General features: G+C 37.7%; 1 protein-coding gene across 1 annotated transcript in view; it reads left to right on the plus strand.

Annotated features, from left to right (window-relative positions):
- Positions 1–21,123, plus strand: part of LOC105465802 (TBC1 domain family member 5) — a 570,286-nt gene that overhangs the window by 415,027 nt on the left and 134,136 nt on the right. The window contains exon 17 of the mRNA XM_011714415.3: positions 14,531–14,637. Within this exon, the coding sequence (XP_011712717.1) occupies positions 14,531–14,637 (107 nt within the window). The remainder of the gene's footprint in view (positions 1–14,530; positions 14,638–21,123) is intronic.

The raw sequence follows: 21,123 nt of genomic DNA on the forward strand, positions 1-21,123 counted from the left end.
GTCTCCTATTCTAAGACCTACTTTTATCATTGTATAAAACATGGCAAATTTTTTGGCAGCTGAAGTCCTTACACATTTTTCATCTTTTCACTGATGACTTTATAAAATGTGAAAAAATACAGAAGTAATGAAGTGATTTATGTATTTCAATATTAACCCAACTTATTTTAATTTTGTTATTTAAGTCTGTAACAGTGGATGAGATCTCCTAAAAATAGAATGAATATTTGTCAGGTATTTACAGATCACTTCTCCTGTTCTCAAGAAGTTTACCAACTATTAGGGAAGACTGACATAAATGTTTTCAAATGAACATATTTGGTACTATAGTTGGGATGTGGATAGGTAGTGTAGGAGAGACACCTAGCTCCCCTCTGGGCTGCCGTGAGTGAATAGAGAAAATTGTGCAGATGTTGGCAAGCCAAATAAGAGGATCTGCATACAACGCAGAAGGAACAGCATGAACAAAGGCCTGGAAGTGAAAAGCAGCTTATTGGGGATGTGTATATCAATGTGTTTCTACAAGCTGTTTGGTATTATTAGAGTACACAGAGAGAGAGAGAGAGACTAGCCGCAAGTTATGAGACTAAAGAAAGAAACAGAAGGGTCATGATGACAGTCTTTCTATGGTAAGTGATAGGGAGCTATTGAAATGTCCAAAGCAGAAATGTGATCACTTGTAGATCACTTTAGTGGCAATGGGGAAGATGAAGTCGAAGGAGACAAGAGCAAAGGCATCAGATAACAGTTATGACGGTAGTTCGGGAGAAAAACAGTGGATCAGAGAATTATTCAGAGCTAAAGTTAGCATGATTTAGTGATTAAATATGATAGGAGAGGGAGAATGGAAAATCTAGAAGAGTCTCCAGCTTGGAGGTATGAGTGACTGGGTGATATTTATTAACTTGGACAGAAAATACAAGGATTAAGAAGTTTTAGGAATATTAATAATTAACTGGGCTTTGACTTTGCTGAGTTTTGAGATATTTATAAGAAATTATAACCTAAAGATTTGAAAAATAAAGTTAAATGTCAATATCAAGGCTACAGATTTAATTTTGCAAATGATTAACAGGTGTTTGTTAAAACCATAACCACAGATGCAGAATAGGGTGACTATATATCAGAGTTTGTTTGGGATAGTCTTGGTTTACACCTGCTATCCCATAATAGTAATTATTTGTCCTTTTTCACTCTCAAAGACATTACATTAGGATCATAAAAATTATATGGTCCTATTACCTAAGGTGGGTACATATGGAAAGAGAACATGGGCAAAGGTGAAACTGGGTTTAACATCAGCATTTCAGAGGCACCAGAGGAGAAAAAGCCAAGGAAGAGCTTAACTTGTGTTGTAACCCCAGAGAACTGTCTGGAGCCAGGCAGAGAGAAGAAGGTCAGTAGTGCCCAGAACAGTAACACAAGGTTAGAAAAGTCCACTCACTTTGGGAACTGTGGAGGGACAGTCATTGGATACCTTTGCCAGGGTGGATTCAATGGACTGGTTGAGCAGAAGCTGGATTATGGTGGGTTGCAGAGTGAATAGACAGTTAAGAAATACAGTAGTCTTTTCTTCAGCTTTTTGTTGTTGGGTTTTTTTTTGTTTGTTTGTTTGTTTGTTTTTAATATATGCATTACTTTTTCAGCTGAAAAGATAACTAAATAAAAACAAGGAATATGGAGATAGCAGGTATAGAGGGATCTTTGAGTAAGGAAGAAGAACGATGTAGCTAGAGGACAGTGCAGGGGCAAGGAAGATTAGATGGCTGTCATTAGACATTGGAGGCGGGGAAGAACTAATGGAGAGGTTTACTTCTCAAACCAGTCTGAGTTCCTACTTCAAAAATCAACACAGTTTTCCCCACCCTGTTCCATGAATGAGATCTCTGAAAAAGCCAGGCATGGTGGCTCGAAACTGTAATCCCAGCACTTGGGAGGACAGGTCAGGAGAATCGCTTGAGCCTAGGAGTTTGAGACCAGTCTGGGACACGTGGTGAAACCCCATCTCTACAAAAAATAAAATTTGACTGGGTGTAGTGGCTTGTGCCTATAGTCCCAGCTAGTCAGGCTGAGGTAGGAGAATCATTTCAGTCCAGGAGGTCAAGGCTGCAGTAAGCCATGATTGCGCCACTGCACTCCAGAGCGTGGGTGACAGAGCAAGACCCTGTCTAAACAACAAAAAAAGAGAGATCTATGAAAAGAGAAAATATCTTCTTTGTTTTGAAGCGTTCGCTTGTTTATTGTCTGTTCTTCACACCCCACCCCTAATCCCTATTCCCCAGTGAGAGACAGGATTTTGTCTGTCTTGGCTTCCCTCCCATATACTAGCATCTAGAATTGGGCCCAGGGCATAGTAAACCTCCAGAAAAATATTTTTTGAGTGAAATAATTGAGGAAATAAGGGCCCAGAGGCAGTAGAAGAGAACTGGGTCTGGAGTCCTATGAAAGACTGGCTGTGGAATAGGAATGAAAAGCTGGTGCTGATGCAGGAAGAAAGCACTAGGCTGCTTTCACAAGTAATCCAGTTCATAGGTGGAGAAGACAGAAAATGGAGGAATTCCATATCTGATAAAGGAGGAAACAAGGTTATCCACTGTGAGTGAGGCAGAGTAAGGTTAGTGGTTTGTGGGAAATGACTTGGAGATATGATAAAGATAGCTGATTAAGAGCCAAGAAAAGCCATGTGTAGCTGTTGAAGATCCTACAGAGAGAAACACTGGGAAGTGGTACCAGGCCTCAAAAAAAAAAAAAAAAAAAAAAAGAGGTAGATTGTGATCCAGGCTTCCAAATGAATTAGGCAAGACTAAAGGGAGACAGGAGGGTAGAGGGTGTTGAGTTTATTTGAAAATAGTGGTTTAAGATGTATAAAGAGGGAAGCACAGCCAGGAAAAGATTAGGGAAAATTGAATGTATCAAGGAATTGGGTAAGGTAGAGCATGAGAGAGCTAAATGCATACAAAGTTGTGGTCAGACATAAAGCAATTCTAGATCTGCTTGGTATAGTTGAAGTGCGTGAAGGGGAGTTTAAGTCACTTAAAGACCAAGGGATTGTGAGGAAACTGGGGTTTTTGTTTAGTTCTCCATGGACACTTCACCAAGGATCCTAACAGGAAAAGGCGTAGAAAGAAATGTAATGAGCCTGCACCATAGCCTGAAATAAATGAAAAAGAGTGACCAAGAAAACAGCTTTTATTGAACCAGTCAATTATTCAGAGTCAACCATTCAACCAGTATTTACCAGTATATGGTACATAGATGACAGTGATGAAGGGACATGATAAGGCATAGAGGCATGGCATGAACTTCAAAGGAAGAGGGAGTTTTATGAAATGATAGGAAGCAATAGTTTGGAAGCTGAATCAAGGAGCAAGGTAGTCTTCCACCTCACATCTGGAGGTTGCAGAGGCAGCAGTGACTCTGGGAAGGTGAGGCTTAGAGGAAAAGACATTGTTCCCTAGAGAAAAGGATTGAGATAGAGGGGAGCAGCAGAAAGAAAAGGAATAGAGAACCGGATGGGACAGAGTTGCATAGGAGGTCAGTACTAGTTAGATGAGCTGATATTTTTGGCCATGGTCAAGAACTGAGAGGAAGGTGGACAACTTGCCAACCCCAGCTTTCCAAATAAATCGTTCGTGTCAAGCTTTTATTTCATGCCAGTGGGTTCTGACTCATAATGTCTTGCTGGGGCTTCCAGAGTGGGGATGTTTAGTTACACTCAGTAGTTTAAATCTCATTCAAGAAGATTCATTCAAGAAATCTTAACTGAACACCACTGTACCAGGCTCTGAGCATTACATACGTTTTTTCTGAGCTACATTTGTAGGATGCTTAGAGGATGTTTCATCTGTGGGAAACTAAAAGAGCCCTCCTTCCGTGATGACATTCCTTCCTTGGGGTGCATGTCTCCTAGGGATTCAGTGGATGGCGATCGAAGGGTCTATGATCATCCTGATAGTGTGCAAAATATTGTGTAGGTATGCCTTTCTTTGGGTCAAATGTCTATAGTTTTCATCAGTTTCTCAAAGGAATACATGCCCAAAAAAATAGATAAGATTCACTGCATCTAGTCCAAAGTTCTGATTTTGTAGGCACAGATAAGGCCTGTTATGGACCTAATTGTATTCCCGCCCCAACAAAAGATATATTGAAGTCCTAACTTCTAGTACCTCAGAACGTGACCTAATTTGGGAATAGATTGTTGCAAATGTAATTAGTTAAGATGAGGTCATACTAATCCAATATGACTGGTGTCCTCATAAGAAGAAGGAAATTTGGCAACAGACATGCACAGAGGGAAGACAATGTGAAGGTACAGAGGGAGAAGAAGGCCATGTGAAGACAGCCAGAAGCAGAGGTTGGAGTGATATTATCTACAAGGCAGGGAATGACAAGGATTTTCAGCCATTACCAGAAGCTAGGAGAGAAATAGGAAACAAATTCTTCCTCTTTAGGAGAAACATGCTGCTAACACCAGAAGCAGGAGAGGCAAGGAGGATTCTCCCCTACAAGTTTCAGAGGGAACATGATCCTACCAAAACTTTGATTTTGGACTTCTAGCCTTCAAAATTATGAAACAGTAAATTTCTGTTATTTTAAACCACCCAGTTTTTGTTACTTTGCTGAATTATATGGATTAAAATTATACACAGAAACGTTGAGCAGTAAGGAAATAGTGTGAGAGTAATCATAAACCATTACTCCTATAATTGTTTATGAATAGCCATACCCCCACCACACTATTTTTTAACTGACTTATTTCATATTATATGATTCCTTTCTTCCCCTGGCTTGTGATTCCTTTCTTCCCCTGGCTCCACCTACCTCTTCCTCCTATTTTCAGGCCCAGGGTGAGGTAGCCTTTTTCCCAAATCTTTTCCTATTATTCTAGCTCTCATTGATTTCACACTTTTGCAGTTCTATAAGATCGTAATCAATACCACTAAGTGCTACATTAGTTATGCTCTATTTTACATTTTTCCGTAGTCATTGTGCGTGTTGGTTCTATCTCCTCAACTAGATTGTGAGCTTCCTTGGTACCAGAACCACATTACAATTCTTTCCTACCTCTAAATGCATTTGAAGCTCTTCATGTGCCCAGTTAATATAGTACTTGGGGTAATGCCAGGCCAAAAGATACCATAGAGCTCTTGGAGGGGTGGATTTGTGTGCTGTGATTGCTAAGAAGACAAGTGCTAGTCTCATTCTTAGAACAACTTAAATAAATAATGATTCTTTGAAAATATACTTTCAGCATAGCTTCTTCAAAGAAAGCATTGCCTACTTTTAAAAGTAAGTAGCTGAAATTTTCACATCTGTTTTTTTTATTGATTTTATTTATTTTGTTTTTGACTAGTATCAAAAAAGTCTCTATTTTAAACATAACATACCTTTTATTTGTCTTGTAAATTGCATTAATGGCTAAAACACTATAAGTCTATTTATAGATTTTCCTTTTTTTTTTTTTTTCTTCTGAGACGGAGTTTTACTCTTGTTACACAGACTGAGTGCAGTGGTGCGATCTTGGCTCACTGCAACCTCTACCTCCTGGGTTCAAGTGATTCTCCTGCCTCAGCCTCCCAAGTAGCTGGATTACAGGAGCATGCCACCACACCCAGCTAACTGTTGTATGTTTGGTAGAGACGGGGTTTGACCATGTTGGCCAGGCTTGTCTCCAACTCCTGACCTCAGGTGATCTGCCCGCCTCAGCCTCCCAAAGTGCTGGGATTACAGGCATGAACCACCACGCCGGGCCTAGATTTTCTTAAAAGGAAAGTATTTCTCAAATATTTATTGCCTTTTTAAATGTACTTTCTCTTTGAACACCATAAATGGAAAAGTTTCCTTCTTGGCACTTCTGCCCACTTCCTGCCTTTTTTTTCAGCCAGCGTAAGTGTGTTACAATACTCTACTATAATTTTCCTCTGTCTTTGATAGAGATTTCTTTAGCTATTTCCTTGCCTGGCATGGCATGGCAGTTGTGGCCTCTTTGTGATTTCAAATATTATTCATTTTGCTTTCCTTTTAGATCTCTACTTACTCTTCAGCCACTGTCTGTCTGCCAGTATTTCCCGCTGTCCTAACCCAGAATTTCTGTTTTTCTATTTTCTAGTTAACAGCATGTTCAATGTCATATTGATGTCAAAATGTGTTTATTTCAACGCAAATTGTATTTATTTGTCTTTTCTGGAAAAGCGTTGCTTAACAGTGACTACAAATTTTAAATCTCATGGTAATGTCACAAAGTTTTATCAAAGCGCAAATTGATAGTCTTATTTTTGAAGGAGTGTTTAAGCACTTCCTGACTACTAGCTCTCCTCCCTCTGAGACATAAAATGGTGTCAGTTGTTTTTATGATTATATCAGATATGTATATTAATGTACCCTGTTACAAACACCGTTTATACTACTTTATATCTTAGTTTAATAGTTTCCTCAAGTTTCACTAACAAAGGCTGATATACCATACTAGCACATTGTCTGTTATTTTGGGTTTCTTTTTTAATGTTTCCTTTTTTAAAAAAAGTTGAATTATTGATTTGGATTTAAGAAAGGTTCTAGGTTCAGCACAAAACTAAGTGGAAAATACAGTTCACATATACCCACTCCCCCAGATACCCATATTCTCCCCCACTATCACCATCCCAGTGAGAATGATACTTTTTTTTTTTTTTTGAGATGAAGTCTCTGAAGTCTCACTCTGTCGCCCAGGCTGGAGTGCAGTGGCGCAATCTCGGCTCACTGCAAGCTCCGCCTCCTGGGTTCACGCCATTCTCCTGCCTCAGCCTCGTGAGTAGCTGGGACTACAGGTGCCTGCCACCACGTCCAGCTAATTTTTTGTATTTTTAGTAGAGACGGGGTTTCACCATGTTAGTCAAGATGGTCTCGATCTCCTGACCTCGTGATCCACATGCCTCGGCCTCCCAAAGTGCGGGGATTACAAGCGTGAGCCACCATCCAGCCAGAATGATACATTTTTTACAGTTGATAAACCTGCATTGATACAGCATTATTGCCCAAAGTTCATAGTTTTACAGTAGGGTTCACGCTTAGTGTTATATACTCTGTGTGTTTGGACCAATGTATAATGACATGTATCCATCATTATAGTATCATACATACAGCAGTCCCTCCTTATCTGCAGTTTAAGTTTTCATAATTTCAGTTATCTGATACCAACCAAGATTCAAAAATATTAAGTGGAAAATTCCAAAATAAAAAAAACTCCTAAGTTTTAAATTGTATCCCATTCTGAGTAGCATGATGAAATCTGTAGCCACCCCACTCTGTTCTGCCCTGGACATGAATCTTCCCTTTGTCCAGCATATCCACACTGCATAAGCTGCCTGCCCATTAGTCACTTAATAGCAATCTTGATTATCAAAGCAACTGTTGTTGGTATCACAGTGCTTGTGTTCAAGTAACCCTTGTTTTACTTAAAGCCCTAAAGCTCAAGAGTAGCGATGCTGGCATATTGTTATAATTGTTCTATTTTATTGTTAGATATTGTTGCTCATCTTTTACCATAATTTATAAATTGCCTAACTTATAAATTAAACTTTCATCATAGGTATGTATGTATAGGAAAAAGCATAGTACATATAGGGCTGAATACTATTTGAGGTTTCAGGTATCCAATGGGGGTCTTGGAACACATCCTAAAAATTCTCTGTGTCCTGCCTATTCATCGTCTGTCTCCCTCTAATTGCTGGAAACTACTTATCTTTTCACTGTCACAGTGTCATATAGTCAGATGAATGAAGTCTGTAGCCTTTTCAGATTGGCTTTTTTTTTCTTAGCAATATGCAGTTAAGTTTCCTCTGAGTCTTTTCATGGCTTGATGGCACATTTATTTTTAATGCTGACTGATATTCCATTTTCTAGATACAATACAGATTGTTTATTAATTCACCCACTGAAGGACATCTTGGTGACTCCCTCATATACAAGTAAGATATCCACCCACTTTTCTCCTTCCATGCATCCCGTTTCTCCTTAGCACCCCTGCCGTAGGAGCCACTCCGTATCTGCCTTCGTTTGCTTCCACATATTGTTGGCTGACACCTCACTGACCCTGAAGTCTTCCATTTTAGGAGTTGTCACAGCCCTTAGTGTATATCATTATTATCAGCCCTACCCTAGGTTGCAATTAATTTTATGTTTCTCTTCCACTGGAATATAAGAAAAAGTTGAGATTTTAAAAATTCTTTTCATGTCTTTAGAACTTGACTCAACATTTTAAATAAAACAGGTGTTTAATATAAACATTGAATGAATGAATACAGTCCAACACACAGAGAAGATATTGTCAGTACTACTTAAATATCTTGTGTACTTCAGCCATTTTTACTGACAATGTATATTTCTGATTAAGGCACTAAAAGTCACAAAACGCAATGAAATGAAGTGTATGTATGTGTGTCTATTTTCAGATATAACTAATTCCCAACCTATGGTTTTCTTTCATTTCAATTTGTAATTAAGAGAGTCAAATGTATGAATCAGGCTTACTGATTATTTTCTACATCTTAATCCACGCCAATTTTTTCAGGCTTCATTTCCATGACATTTTATAGAATGTCATTATGTGGAAGTAGAACTTGGGCTTTGATTCTGAGTACTTACCTTTAATTACCACAATAGTGTTCACAGTTTGCATTAAAAGACTTTGTTTTGGCCAGGTTTAGTGGCCTATCATGCCTGTAGTCCCAGCACTTTGGGAGGCCAAGGCAGCAGGATCGCTGGAGCCCAGGAGTTCAAGACCAGCCTGGGCAACATAGTGGGATCCCCGTCTCAATTAAAAAAAAAAAAAAAAAAAAAAAAGAATTAGCCAGGCATGATGACACATGCCTATAGTCTCAGCCACTAGGGAGGCTGAGGTGGGAGGATCGCTTGAGCTCAGGAGGTCAAGGCTTCAGTGAGCTGTGATCATGCTACTGGACTACAGCCTGGGTGACAAGAAGGAGATTGTGTCTCCAAAAAAAAAAAAAAGAATCCTCTTTTTTTTTTTTTAAGCCTCTGTCACCCAGGCTGAGTGCAGTGGTGCGATCTGGGCTCACTGCAACCTCCACCTCCCGGGTTCGAGCAATTCTCCTGCCTCAGCCTCCTGAGTAGCTGGGATTACAGGCACCCGCCACCATGCCCAGCTCTTTTTTTTGTATTTTTAGTAGAGACGAGATTTCACCGTGTTAGCCAGGATGGTCTTGATCTCCTGACCTCACCATCCGCCCACCTCGGCCTCCCAAAGTGCTGGGATTACAGGCGTGAGCCATTGCGCCCAGCCAAGAACATTGTTTTTATACATATCATCTCATTATTTCCTCAGTCAATAATGAGATAGAGAAGGTGGAGAAAACAGAAGCCTGTGCACGTAATTGATATCCTTCAAAGTTCATAGTACAAATGGCATTCCTGGAGCTAACATGCCATCTTTCTGACTTTTCTAATACAGTGATCTTTCTCTGCTCACACGCTAGCCACTGGCAATTCTGTACTTTTATACTTGCTTACTTACTGCCTTCCAGTTGGAAGCACTATATATTTAAACATAGAAATTATTGAGTAAATATCTCTTATGTTATTGCTTGATCTCTTATTAAATGAGATTCTGTTTAAAGTGTATTAAGTGGGAAAAGTAACAATTTTTTAAGTCTTTTTTCCAAGCCCAAAGAGTGAGCTGCTCTGAATTTGAGATTGTCCTCTTTCCTAAAAATGAAATTAAAACTCTCATATTATTCCGCACAAAATCTGCTAGAGTAATAAAGACTTACCAAAGAGTATCCAAGTGTTTACATAAGAGTATGTGTTGGTCTTCGGTTTCAAGGATGGTTGTTGTAGTGATTGAATGGTGCTCAAAGAGGCAGTTGTCACAAAGCCAACTGAGGAAGAAAACCCAGAAGGACAAAATTTTACAAGGGTTTTAAACACTAGACTAAAACCACTTTTTGTGGAGGATATGACTGTGTTTTATATTTGGCTTTCTCCAAAACTGAAGAGAGTAAAATTTTTTTTGTTTCTATTTATGTTTTATACCCCAGCCTCCCTCTGACCACTTGTTTTCTGGTCCATTGGCAATCCCATTTTGTTTCTTGCCATTTGTACTTAGGAAAGTCAGAATAGTAAGGGCCTTTAAATAGGTGAAGATTATGCAGGCAGTAATTATGTGTTCTTTCCTGCATGTAGTAGGCCCTCAACAAATATTTTTTTTCAGAGAGCATTGCATTATTGAATACTTTCTCTATGCCGGGTGCCTGGCAAGGCACTTTCATTACACATTGACTTTGTTTTCAGTCAAGTACAATTAACTATGAGAAAAACTTTTTCCTTTTTTAAAAGAAAGGTTTTCTTTTTTGTTAGCTCATTTTATTTTATAATTAATCTATGATTATTTGTTTTTATATGCCATTTTATAGGTAAATACAAGAATGTATGCCTATTTCTAAATATTTGCTATTCTTGGCCTTTGACACCGAGGACTTTTTTCAGTTTATACCGATACCCCTGTCATGCACTTGCTAAGAATGTAGGAAAGTATAAGAGTAGGGGGTGAGGCTTTCAGTCTACACAGACCCAGGTTCGGCCCTGTCTTTGCCTTTCAGTAGCTCTGTGGCGTTGGCTGTGTTGTTACCTACTCTGCACTACCTCATCTAGAATAGTCAGTGATAATGCTTTCCTTAGGGGGAATTAGGAGGACTCATGAGACCTTTATAAAATGTATGACTAGTTTTCAGGCATATTATAGGTACTCGATAAGTGACAGATATTTTGGGGGGGGTCAGGCGAGAAATTAAAGGAAGTCTATAGAGTTTCGTGTTTTGTGGTAGTTTTCAGTCCGTTTTATTATGTTGACAAAGAAAGTATATCTCAATATGAACTTGAATAATTTGAAAAAGTATTGCATGTATTTACAAACATTACAGTTGTAAGTGTGGTTAATTTTGAATTATGTGTAAGTTATTGATCCACATTGCTTTAAACTTTCTCAAAACAGTTACTTTTTCTGCATATCATTACTGATTTCACTTTTTGGTTTATTTGTACCTGCTGGAGAAACTAAATCATCTCTTCAGACGACTCCAGAATAGTTGTGGGGTGCATAAAGATTCAGAGAAGTCAGCTCTGCCTCATGTGGAGGTAATACTATTCATCAGGGATGAATTGAGCAAGATAGGGAAACGTACCACGTAGCAGCTGGCCCACTCTTACAGAAAGCCTGTAGATAGAGTAAGCAGTATTGTCTCATTTTATAAATGAGAGAAATAAAGTTTCAATGAAGTTGGGCAGCTTGCCTAAATTCACCATATTATAAGTGACTAGGCTGTCTAATCTAGTTCTCATTCCAAATCCATTAACTTTTCTTAGGTACTACTTACCTTTGCTTTTACCTTCCCTAAATCAACTCTTTAGAATGTGCCTTCACTATTTTGTTTTTAAAGCATAAACGTACTTCATTTCAAATGTAGGTAGATGCCAAAACTCAATAATTTTTCTTAATCTTTCACTTGTTACCTCATGTCTCTGCCCTGCTCTGATAGAATAAATATTGGGGAAAGAACAGTATTACAGATTAGTTTTTCATTTTCAATAAAAGTTTACTGTGAAGTTCAAAACTAAATTCTTACTGTGTCAGATCCTTGCTAGTTTGTTTTTAAACCAGCTTGCGTAATTCTCTTCTACCTACTTTAAACTTGCTGTAGTTATTCAAAAGGAGATTTAATACTTAGCATATCTATTTGCAAATTAAGGGTATTTCTAAAAGTGTGGATTTTCATTAGCAAATTAGAGATACCCTTATCTGAAAGCAGTGAACTTAACTTATTAGCTGTTATATTCCTAGTGCCAGTGCCTAGCATAGCCTCTGGGTATCTGGCATTTAGTAGATGCTCAGGAAATGTTCATTGCATGCAGTGATTGGATGGATGAATAGAAAGATAAAAGAATGTTAGCTTCTTCATTTGTTCCTCAAGTAGAATTTTAATACATTATTTGGCTTCCTTTATATATTTTATAGCTTCTGATAGCTTGAAAAGTTTTAACAACTTATAATAACAGGATTATTGCTCTAGTCTCTATCTATATATTTACATCTAAATCAGTCTGTTCTATAGGAGTTCAAGACCAGTCTGACAACATAGCAAGAGCTTGTCTCTTCAAAAAACTTAAAAACTAGCCAGGCATGGCAGTATGCTTCTGTAGTCCGTCCTAGCTTGGAGCAGGAGGATTGCATGAGCCCAGGAGTTTGAGACTGCAGTGAGCTGTGATCATGCCACTGCACTGTAGCCTGGGTGACAGAGCAAGACCCTGTCTCTTAAAAAAACATAGTAAATAAATAAATAAATGATTAATCAATCAATCAAGCTTTTCTGGAGACTGGGTTATGCTGATCTTCTAGTATAGTTAAAACTGCTTCACTAGAATAGTAGTAATACTTTATAGTATGCATCCATGATGTCTCTTGATTTTCGAAACAATGGCCTTTCAAAACAAATGTCTTGTAATAGAGTACAGACTCTGCAGCTAGACTTTTGGGTTTCCAATCTTGCCCTTCTAGGGAATCACTGGTAACTTGTGCAAGTGACTTAACTTCTCCAAGTATCAATATTTGCATCTGTAAAACAAAGATAATAATTGTCCCTCTATAAGAATGTCATAAAAATTAATTGAGATAATGTAGGTAAAGTTCTTAGCATGTGGCCTGGCTACAGAAAGCTTTAATAATTCACTGTTAGCTTAGTCGTGTTAGTAGTAATAGCTGCTTGGTATTACACATCTGCCCTTCTGTGCTGTAATTTTCTCCAGAGTAAGGACTCAGTTTTGTTTATCTCTACGTGCTCCCCTAGCATAGGGCCTGTCGTGAATGAGGTACTCAGCAAATAATTATTGGGTTGAATGAAGCAGTCAAATAAATTTTTTCAATCAAAAAGTTGTTTTCCAAGTGACTAAACTTAAGCTCACAGAGGTTACCTGAACTGGTTTTAAACAGCTGCTATAAATCAGTCTCATAGATTATATCATTTAATCTTAAGGCAACTTGATGAAAGGTTCAAATAAAGCCCCGGATTCAAACCTACATCTCTGTGTCATGAGATCAAAAACTTTTCCACAAAACTTTCCTGCCTCTTTACAAAATATGTAAGAATTCTTTCTTGGTCAATTACTAATGTATAATTACTTTTTGAGTTATAAGGTGAATTGATTAAGTCTTAATTACTTGCTAGATCTCAAAGAAATCTGTACATAAAACCATTATGCTATTCTCAGTATCTTAGCTTTTTGAATTTCTAGAGAAAAAAAGGACAGCAGGTAACTGAAGGTAAATATGAAAAAATGAACAAATAAGAGTCTGAACAGATACAGAAAGGGTAGGATAAGTGAGTGCTTTACAAATGAAAGCAGATGTATGAAATTACAAGCTGTCATAGCAGCAATGGAAATGAAGATGATAAAGTGGTTCCTTACATAGATTATAATTATTCATTTTGCCCAGTCCTGTCTCCTTTCCCCATAGTGCTCATAGGAGGGGGAGCAGTAGAAAGTTATAGCAAGAAATAGTATTCCAACAGCAGAAGAAAAAATAATCTAAAAATCAAAGATATTTCTAATTATAACTTCTAGTTGTTCATGTTGTTTCTATTGAATCACAGTTGTTTTCTTATGGAACATTTTTCAAGTAACTGATTAATGAAAGGCTTCAGTTGCAACCACAGAAGTTAAAACTGTAAAGTTTCTTCACAATCAGTGCTGTGGAGGCAGTCAGTGTGGTTCACAAAGCAAGCATTGTTAGTGGGCCTGACTGTGACAGCAGTGGCAGATAAGATTGCCAAGAAGTAAAGTAGTTTACATACACCTGCCTGAAAAGATGTGTTTCATAGTTACACCCATAATTAGGTTGATTTGAAAAAAAAAATTAAATGACAGGCTACAGAACACATTTAGACTTAACCTATGACAATTTTGACACTTTTCCTCCAAGAAATGCTGCTTAGATATTCTCTCCCTAAATCTCTTGTTACCTTTAGAAAAACAAATAATTAGTAGAAATTCTACTTTCTTTAGTTTTGAATTATATAATATTTACCCATACAAAAGAAAAAATGTAACAAGTTATAATACATAATAATCAAGGTAAATATTGTTTCATGGAAATCTCAAACTGGTTCTTTTCCATTCATACGACTTTTATTACTAATTTCTAAGTAGAAAAAGAGGAGACATTTAAACACAGCCATGTAAATGGCAATAAATATGCATGGTTCTGAGAATTTATGTTGCAGATGTACACATATCTGTATATGAAGTTCTTCTTTCCAATACCCCCTGAGGATAAGTGCTAATACATTAGATTGCAGTTAACAATACAATGTGTTCCTTCAAAGGCAATTTGGTAAAGATCCCTTCTTTCTACTTCCTTTTATCAAATCAGTTGAGTTATTGGTTTGCTTTCATTGACTCTGAGTTGTTAATTTTTATATTCTCAGCAATGCAGAGTATCTTAAATAGTATTGCATCTGAATTATTTTTTCCTCTTATTTAGTGATCTCTAGTAACTACCAGACCTGTCTCGGCCTTCTGATGCATTACCCATTCATCGGGGATGTACACTCACTGATTCTTAAGGCTCTGTTCCTTAGAGACCCAAAGGTAAGCTATACCCCAGTAGGATATACATAATTTTAAGTTGGGTAAAAAATAGACTTCTCTGTGTAGAGTCTAAGAATTCCGAATGTGGAATTTGCCTAATAGTTGATGAATTGCCTAATAGTAGCATTTGCCTAAAGTTGTAGGCCAAAACTCACATACCTCAGTAGCCAGCAACTCAGCAGGCAAATTAAGTGGACCTTGCCATAAGAAACTGGAACACATGTCTCTTTTCCCACAGAAGGTTGTTCTATGCTTTTCCCTTCCTCACAAGTCAAGGAAATAGTTGAGGAACTACCACTCCTTATAGCCAAACTATATTGTCATTGGTACCCCACACAGGGGTTTATTTATCCAAGTAGAACCTTGGGGGCCATATGAAGATCAAGAAAGTAGCTTTATATAAAGGACCAGTTCCATAAGAGTGGATACAATGATACACTAAATTATTTTATATTATGATATGTATTAATATTTCTTATTTGAGGGGTTAAGAGTAATAAAATAAAGATTTAAACAGACTTTAACACTGAATTCTCTATTTGAGCGTAAAGCAATTCACCAAAATTTTCTTTACACTTCAGAGAAAAAGTGTGCTCTTTTACAACTAATGTTATATTTCTTGAAAATAAGAACATTTAATGATCTAAAAAAAATCTGTGAATCCTTGCTACTTTTGAGCCAAACAAAAATATTGGAAGAAGTATAAGAGAGAAAGCTTCAAACATGAATATCAGAATGCCAGGCATTGGATGGTAATCCCAGCCTTTGGCTCTTTGGCAACCCTCCCAACAGTCATGTTGGCAGTTGTCTAACTGTCTCTGAGTCAGTCAGTCTGTCTGTGGGTTCCATTGCCAAAGCTCTGTCTGATCAACTGGGGCCTCCAAGTTTAATGTAAATTTAGAATCTAAAGGATTTCTGTCCTTTCCTTGGTTGTTGACTTCAACCTTTTAGTGTATCCTTTATTCTTTGATTGATTTAAAATTATGCCTATATCTGTTCTGTAAATTTATGAACTTTCATATCATTTTTCTTACACAAAGCAGTTTCATTAAGCATCAGAAATATAATCCATTATTTCTCTGATGCATAAGGAAGCATACTTTTTTCTGGTAAGGCTTACGAATCTGACTATGAAAATTGAAAGTTCCATATTTATATTTTATGTACATATGTATTTGTAAGTTGTGTGACTATATACTCCCTACCCCCCCAAAAAAACCCCACAAGATGACAAAATATCTGTAAAATAAGATTAAAGAATGAGGTTACCGGTCAATGAGATATGAGTTTTGATCTACAAACTTATGGAAAATTCTATCAGCTTAGCATTAGGAATTTTTAGAATCATACAGAGTGGAAAACATTGCTAAAATAGCAATTTGAATTTTCTACTTGCATGATTTGTTTGTTTTAATTGAAGGAAGAAATGAATATGTTTTCAAAACCTATCGATCTTGGTAATTTTTCCCTAGCTAAATGTGGTTGATATTTCTGTGAATCACTCACTCATCCAGCTTCAGAATTGTTTATTCTAAGTTCATCAGTGTTTGTTAGTGGAACCTAAATGCCCTTTCATATTAGTATGATTTTAATGGAGTACTTTCTATCTCAATAAAGTTGTGTACATATAATGAAGCAAATTCTACAAGCATTAAAATATAGATTCTTTAAGGTTTAAGAGAAAAAAATAATAGGGTATCTAAAAAAGGGAATTCCCCACCTTCACATTCAGAGTCTTATCAAGTAAAAACATGATCAGTACAATGACCTTAAACTGATATTCCTGAGACATAAAAAACTGGGCATGATGAGGGAGTCATGTTTAAAAGGCTCAGTAGAATAAGTTCACGGAATGACGATATCTATGGGAAAAGTAAAGAAAGCTGTGTAGTCTTTAAAAAGGGGCTTTCAGATGGCTAACCCAGCAAAGTGGTAGATATAGTTAAGTGTATACATGGCTGACCCATTAACATCATTTTACAGATTTTAAGTAGTAATTAAAGTCACTTGACACACATGTTAATATGGGTCTGTGGCAGTGTAGTGTTCTGCAAGGAACCTGAGTTAGGAATTGGGACCTTGGGTCAAACCTTGGCTCTGCTACCAACATCTTCATTATTTTGGAAAAATCATGCTTGCTGAGCCTTGGGCTTCTCTTTTGTAATATTTGGAGGTTGAATTAAATTGTCTCTGATGACCTGCTTAAGCAGAACATCCTTTGTCTTTGAAGAATTGACTTTTTCTTTTTTTTCTTTTTTTTTTTTTTTTTTTTTTTTTTTTGGAGACGGAGTCTCGCTCTGTCGCCCAGGCTGGAGTGCAGTGGCACGATCTTGGCTCACTGCAAGCTCTGCCTCCCAGGTTCAAGCGATTCTCCTTCCTCAACCTTCTGAGTAGCTGGGACTATAGGTGCCCACCATCACATTCAGCTAATTTTTGTATTTTTAGTAGAGATGGGGTTTCACTGTGTTGGCCAGGATGGTCAAGAACTGACTTTGAATTGATGCAGGATCTCTCTCAGTCAGTCTGCCAGCTGGGAACCTCCACAGCCAGCGACGTTCCCACCCAGAGCCTCACTGAGCCCTGGGCCTGCCGCAGGAGGCACCCCATCCACTCGGCCCACTGGACCATGCCTGGTTTGCACGCCAGCCCAGATCCTGTGGCTGCTGTGAGTGTGTGCTCAGCTGCCAATGGGAGGCGGTACGTGAGCAAGTGAGTGCAGGGTCCAGCCAGCTGTTCTGAGTGCCAGCACAGACTTGGGCTCCATGCGGGGCTTGCAGCTGGACCAGGTGTGTTACAAACCACTCTGGCGGTAGACTGGCATCATGAACACAGTGGTGTCCAGGCAGCAGTGCCCACAACCCTGAAGCCCCAGAGGGGATGTTACAGCATGCTGATTAGCTCTTTTAGTCCTACTGTCTGCAACCCAGTGGAGAGCAGCGTGTTAACAGCTCTGTCAGCCCCTTGCCTCACTCTGGCTCATGGCTCCAGGGCTGGTTCAGCCTTGCTGCTGCTTCCCATCACATGGAGTCACTACCCTCTGCTAGCAGAGGGCAGAGGACCACAGTTGTTACAGCCTTTGGTGTACCCATGTTCAGTGGATCCTGAGTTCTGGTCCTGCATCCAAGAGCAAGATCATGCTGACAATTGAAGGGTGAGAAGGGTGGAGAAAATATTTATTGATGGTGAAACAGCTTTCAGTGGAGAGGGGATGCAAGGGTGGTCCTCTACCCAACGTTGGGTGGTTTCTCTCCATGTGGCTAGGTCCAGGGCTTTTATGGGCTCAGAATAGGAAGTGTGTGCTGATTGGTTTGTGAGTATGCAAAAAAAGGCTCAAACAAAGGCACCACTTAGAGGTGGGCACAACAGTGTAAAATACCAATTAGGAAAGGGTAGGTGTATGTAAAATATGTGAAGGCTTGGGTTCAATCAGAGAAAAGCACGCAAAACAGGAAGACACGTTTTCAAACCAGTCCATGGATTTACCCCGGGACTTGTAGTTAGGCTTTAAACTGTCTTTGACTTGAAGGTCAGGTTTCACTGGGAACCCATCCCTGTCTACTTAGGATTCATCTGCTTCCTGCCGCCATTACAATGAACTAACAAGGTCCAACCCAGTGCTGCAAAAGTAAAGTGAGAAAAACAGTAAATTTATCTATATTATAGAAATCCACAAGTGGACAGAGTTTTCAGTGTTGTTAATTGTCAATTATAAAGTCATAAAAGAGGCCATTTATGCTAAGGGAGGAAAAAAGAGGGAAAGATGGTACTAGTACCCCTGCCTATAGCCTCTGAAAATTCACACATCATAGTGCTTTAAATGTTTTCTATTAATAGCAACAGTGAAACACTCACAATACTGTAATCATTCCTGAGTCACATAGATCAGAGTAAGTATTTAAACACACAATTCTCAATGAAATTAACTAGTAGAAAGATGAGATTTGAGACATGAAAGCATATTTTCCCATTTCCTAGTTTCATATCACTATAGTGTTGAATGCTGCTAACAGTTCAGTAAAATAAAAATAAACAAGGAACTCTGAGCCTTAGTAGGTTCATTGTCAACCTTCAGAAAAGCACTTTGTCCTACCGTCATCCCTAAATTGCTTAATTGAGAATATATTCTGCAAGTATAGCTTGAGACATAAAGTTCTAATTGTTTTATGTCAGAGATAGCCTTTACTGTGGAAAGATTTCTTATTTGAATAGACTGAAAAAAGTAGGCCTAAAAACTATAATAATAGGATCATACTCCTTCATAGTTTTCCAAGCACTCTGACATTAATCAACAACCCTATGAAGTAGGCAGAGCAGGTTATCTTTCCTCACTTTTTTCAGTAGGGAGAGGTTAAGTTTATGTGACTTTCCCAAGGTCAAAAAGCTTATAAGCTCCCAAGCCAGCTAGAGTGGCATCATGACTGTTCTGTCTATTCATTCCCTCCTCGGATTCCTGGCATCTGTTCTACATTCCCCATGAAACAATTTTCAGGTTCAGATAGGACATGTCCTCCCTTTTGAGTACCCACGGCACTGCGTATTTTATCTATATGCATGTGTGTTTTGTCAGTTACTACGCCTTAGGACTGGATCCTGCTCATTTTTTAGCACTCAGCTTTGTGTCCTGCATATCTTGGTATAAAGGAAATAGTGATAGAATTGATTTCTGATTCAAATGCCATGCCTCATTCCAGTTCACCACACTGACTCTAATCTAGTTGGACGTCATCTAGCATATTTCTGGAACATTCCACAAAAGCCATAGCCAATGGTATATTTTTCAGCTGCCATTTTTATCAAGATAGTGAATTAATTATACAACTTGAACGTAAAGAGCATCTAGTTCCTTAATTTGCTATAAATCAGAATTATTTAAAATCCTGTTACTACCATCATATATTACGGAATACAGAAGACATAGCAAAGAATCTAGTTAATTTAATTCCCTTAGGCTGTCAGAGTTTTAGAACTGCAAAGAACCTAGACAGTCTTATCCAACTTCTGCTTTCATAGATGAAAAAGTGAGAATAAAGATGAAGCTTAGAGACTTATTCAAGGTCACACAGCTTTTTAGTGGCAGACCAGCAACGACCCATCTTCAGACCACCTTTCCATGCAGGAACTGTGACTTTATTAGTTTTAAAAATATTGGACTTCTACTTACATATTTCTCATACAAATTCCTCATCTGTAATAAATGAAACTGCCATATATGTAAGTGGCCCAGGAACTAGTTGAAGTTTTTAAAAATGTATGCCTTATGAAGACTGGTTATCAAATATCTGTTTTTAGCATCCTATACTCTGCACATGGTAAATACAACTTCTATACCTCGCTCTTCAGACCACAGCCCTAATTCTCATTTTCTTGTCTTTATCATATTAGAACTACTAAGCAGATTTCCAAAAACAATCCGCAAAATGAAGTTAGAGGGATAGAAGGAGGACAATCTGAAAAATATGAAGTGATTAAAAAACATTGTTCTAGCTAGTTGTTCACATGCAAAAAAAATTTTAAAACCCAATTAGAAATAAAAGTCATAGAAAATGTGAACATATTGTGTTCCTTAAATAACCAGATGTTCTTTCCTTCCTGAAGGCAGTAAGGGCTAGGAAAAAAGGTTTAAAACTATTGTTTTAAGTTAACTGTGAATTTTGCAAATCTGTTTTTACCCTTTAGCAAATAAAATTCTAATACAGAAACATAAGCAAAGTAATTTTCATTTTTTGGTGTTCTCTTATTTGTGTTGTGTGTTGAAGTGTTAACCTTATCATAAAGACTTATTACAAATGAAATACAGTACATGGATTACCATTTTAGATTATGCAGTAAGAATTTGACAGCTACCGTTTGTTTTGAAGACTAGAATATTCGGGAAAAAATATTTCGAGTAACTTTGCAAGCAGTCCTTTTAGCATTAACTGTTACTGTTTATAGAAGAAAATTTCTAGAAATAAAACAATTTAATTTCATAGTCATTCTTGTACACAGAAACACACTATAAAAATATAATGTACAATGTACAATGCTTGGCCAGTTCTGATTTGGTTCTTGTTTGGGGTTATATTAAATTTTGTCTTTTTAAATTATAAAAAGTCTGAATTTCAAATTTCAAATTGTATATAGGTACTTAAATTTTTACTCATTTAATTCCAAGAAATCTCACTATATGTACAACATTTTTGTCAATATCAAATAAATAACATTGGTAAAACGTCATATCAAAATTGAAAAGCAGTGGATGGATCTAAGCCTGCTGCCAGTCAGGTGGTAATTTTAGAAAATGTTCCTTAATGCCATTGTAATCTTTTTCTTTCTGAGCAATAAGGAATCTAAAAACCAAGTATAGTGACTCTTTGAGGATGATGCACTATATCCATTTATTTACTTTTCATAATGCTTCTAGCAGAGGGTCTATTCAGATTTTCTGGTATGTTACTAATCCAATTTTTTTGTGATAATTTTATGTTACAGCAAGATTGTTTGCAT

The sequence above is a fragment of the Macaca nemestrina genome, chromosome 2 (genome assembly GCF_043159975.1).
Source record: "Macaca nemestrina isolate mMacNem1 chromosome 2, mMacNem.hap1, whole genome shotgun sequence".
Lineage (NCBI taxonomy): Eukaryota > Metazoa > Chordata > Mammalia > Primates > Cercopithecidae > Macaca > Macaca nemestrina.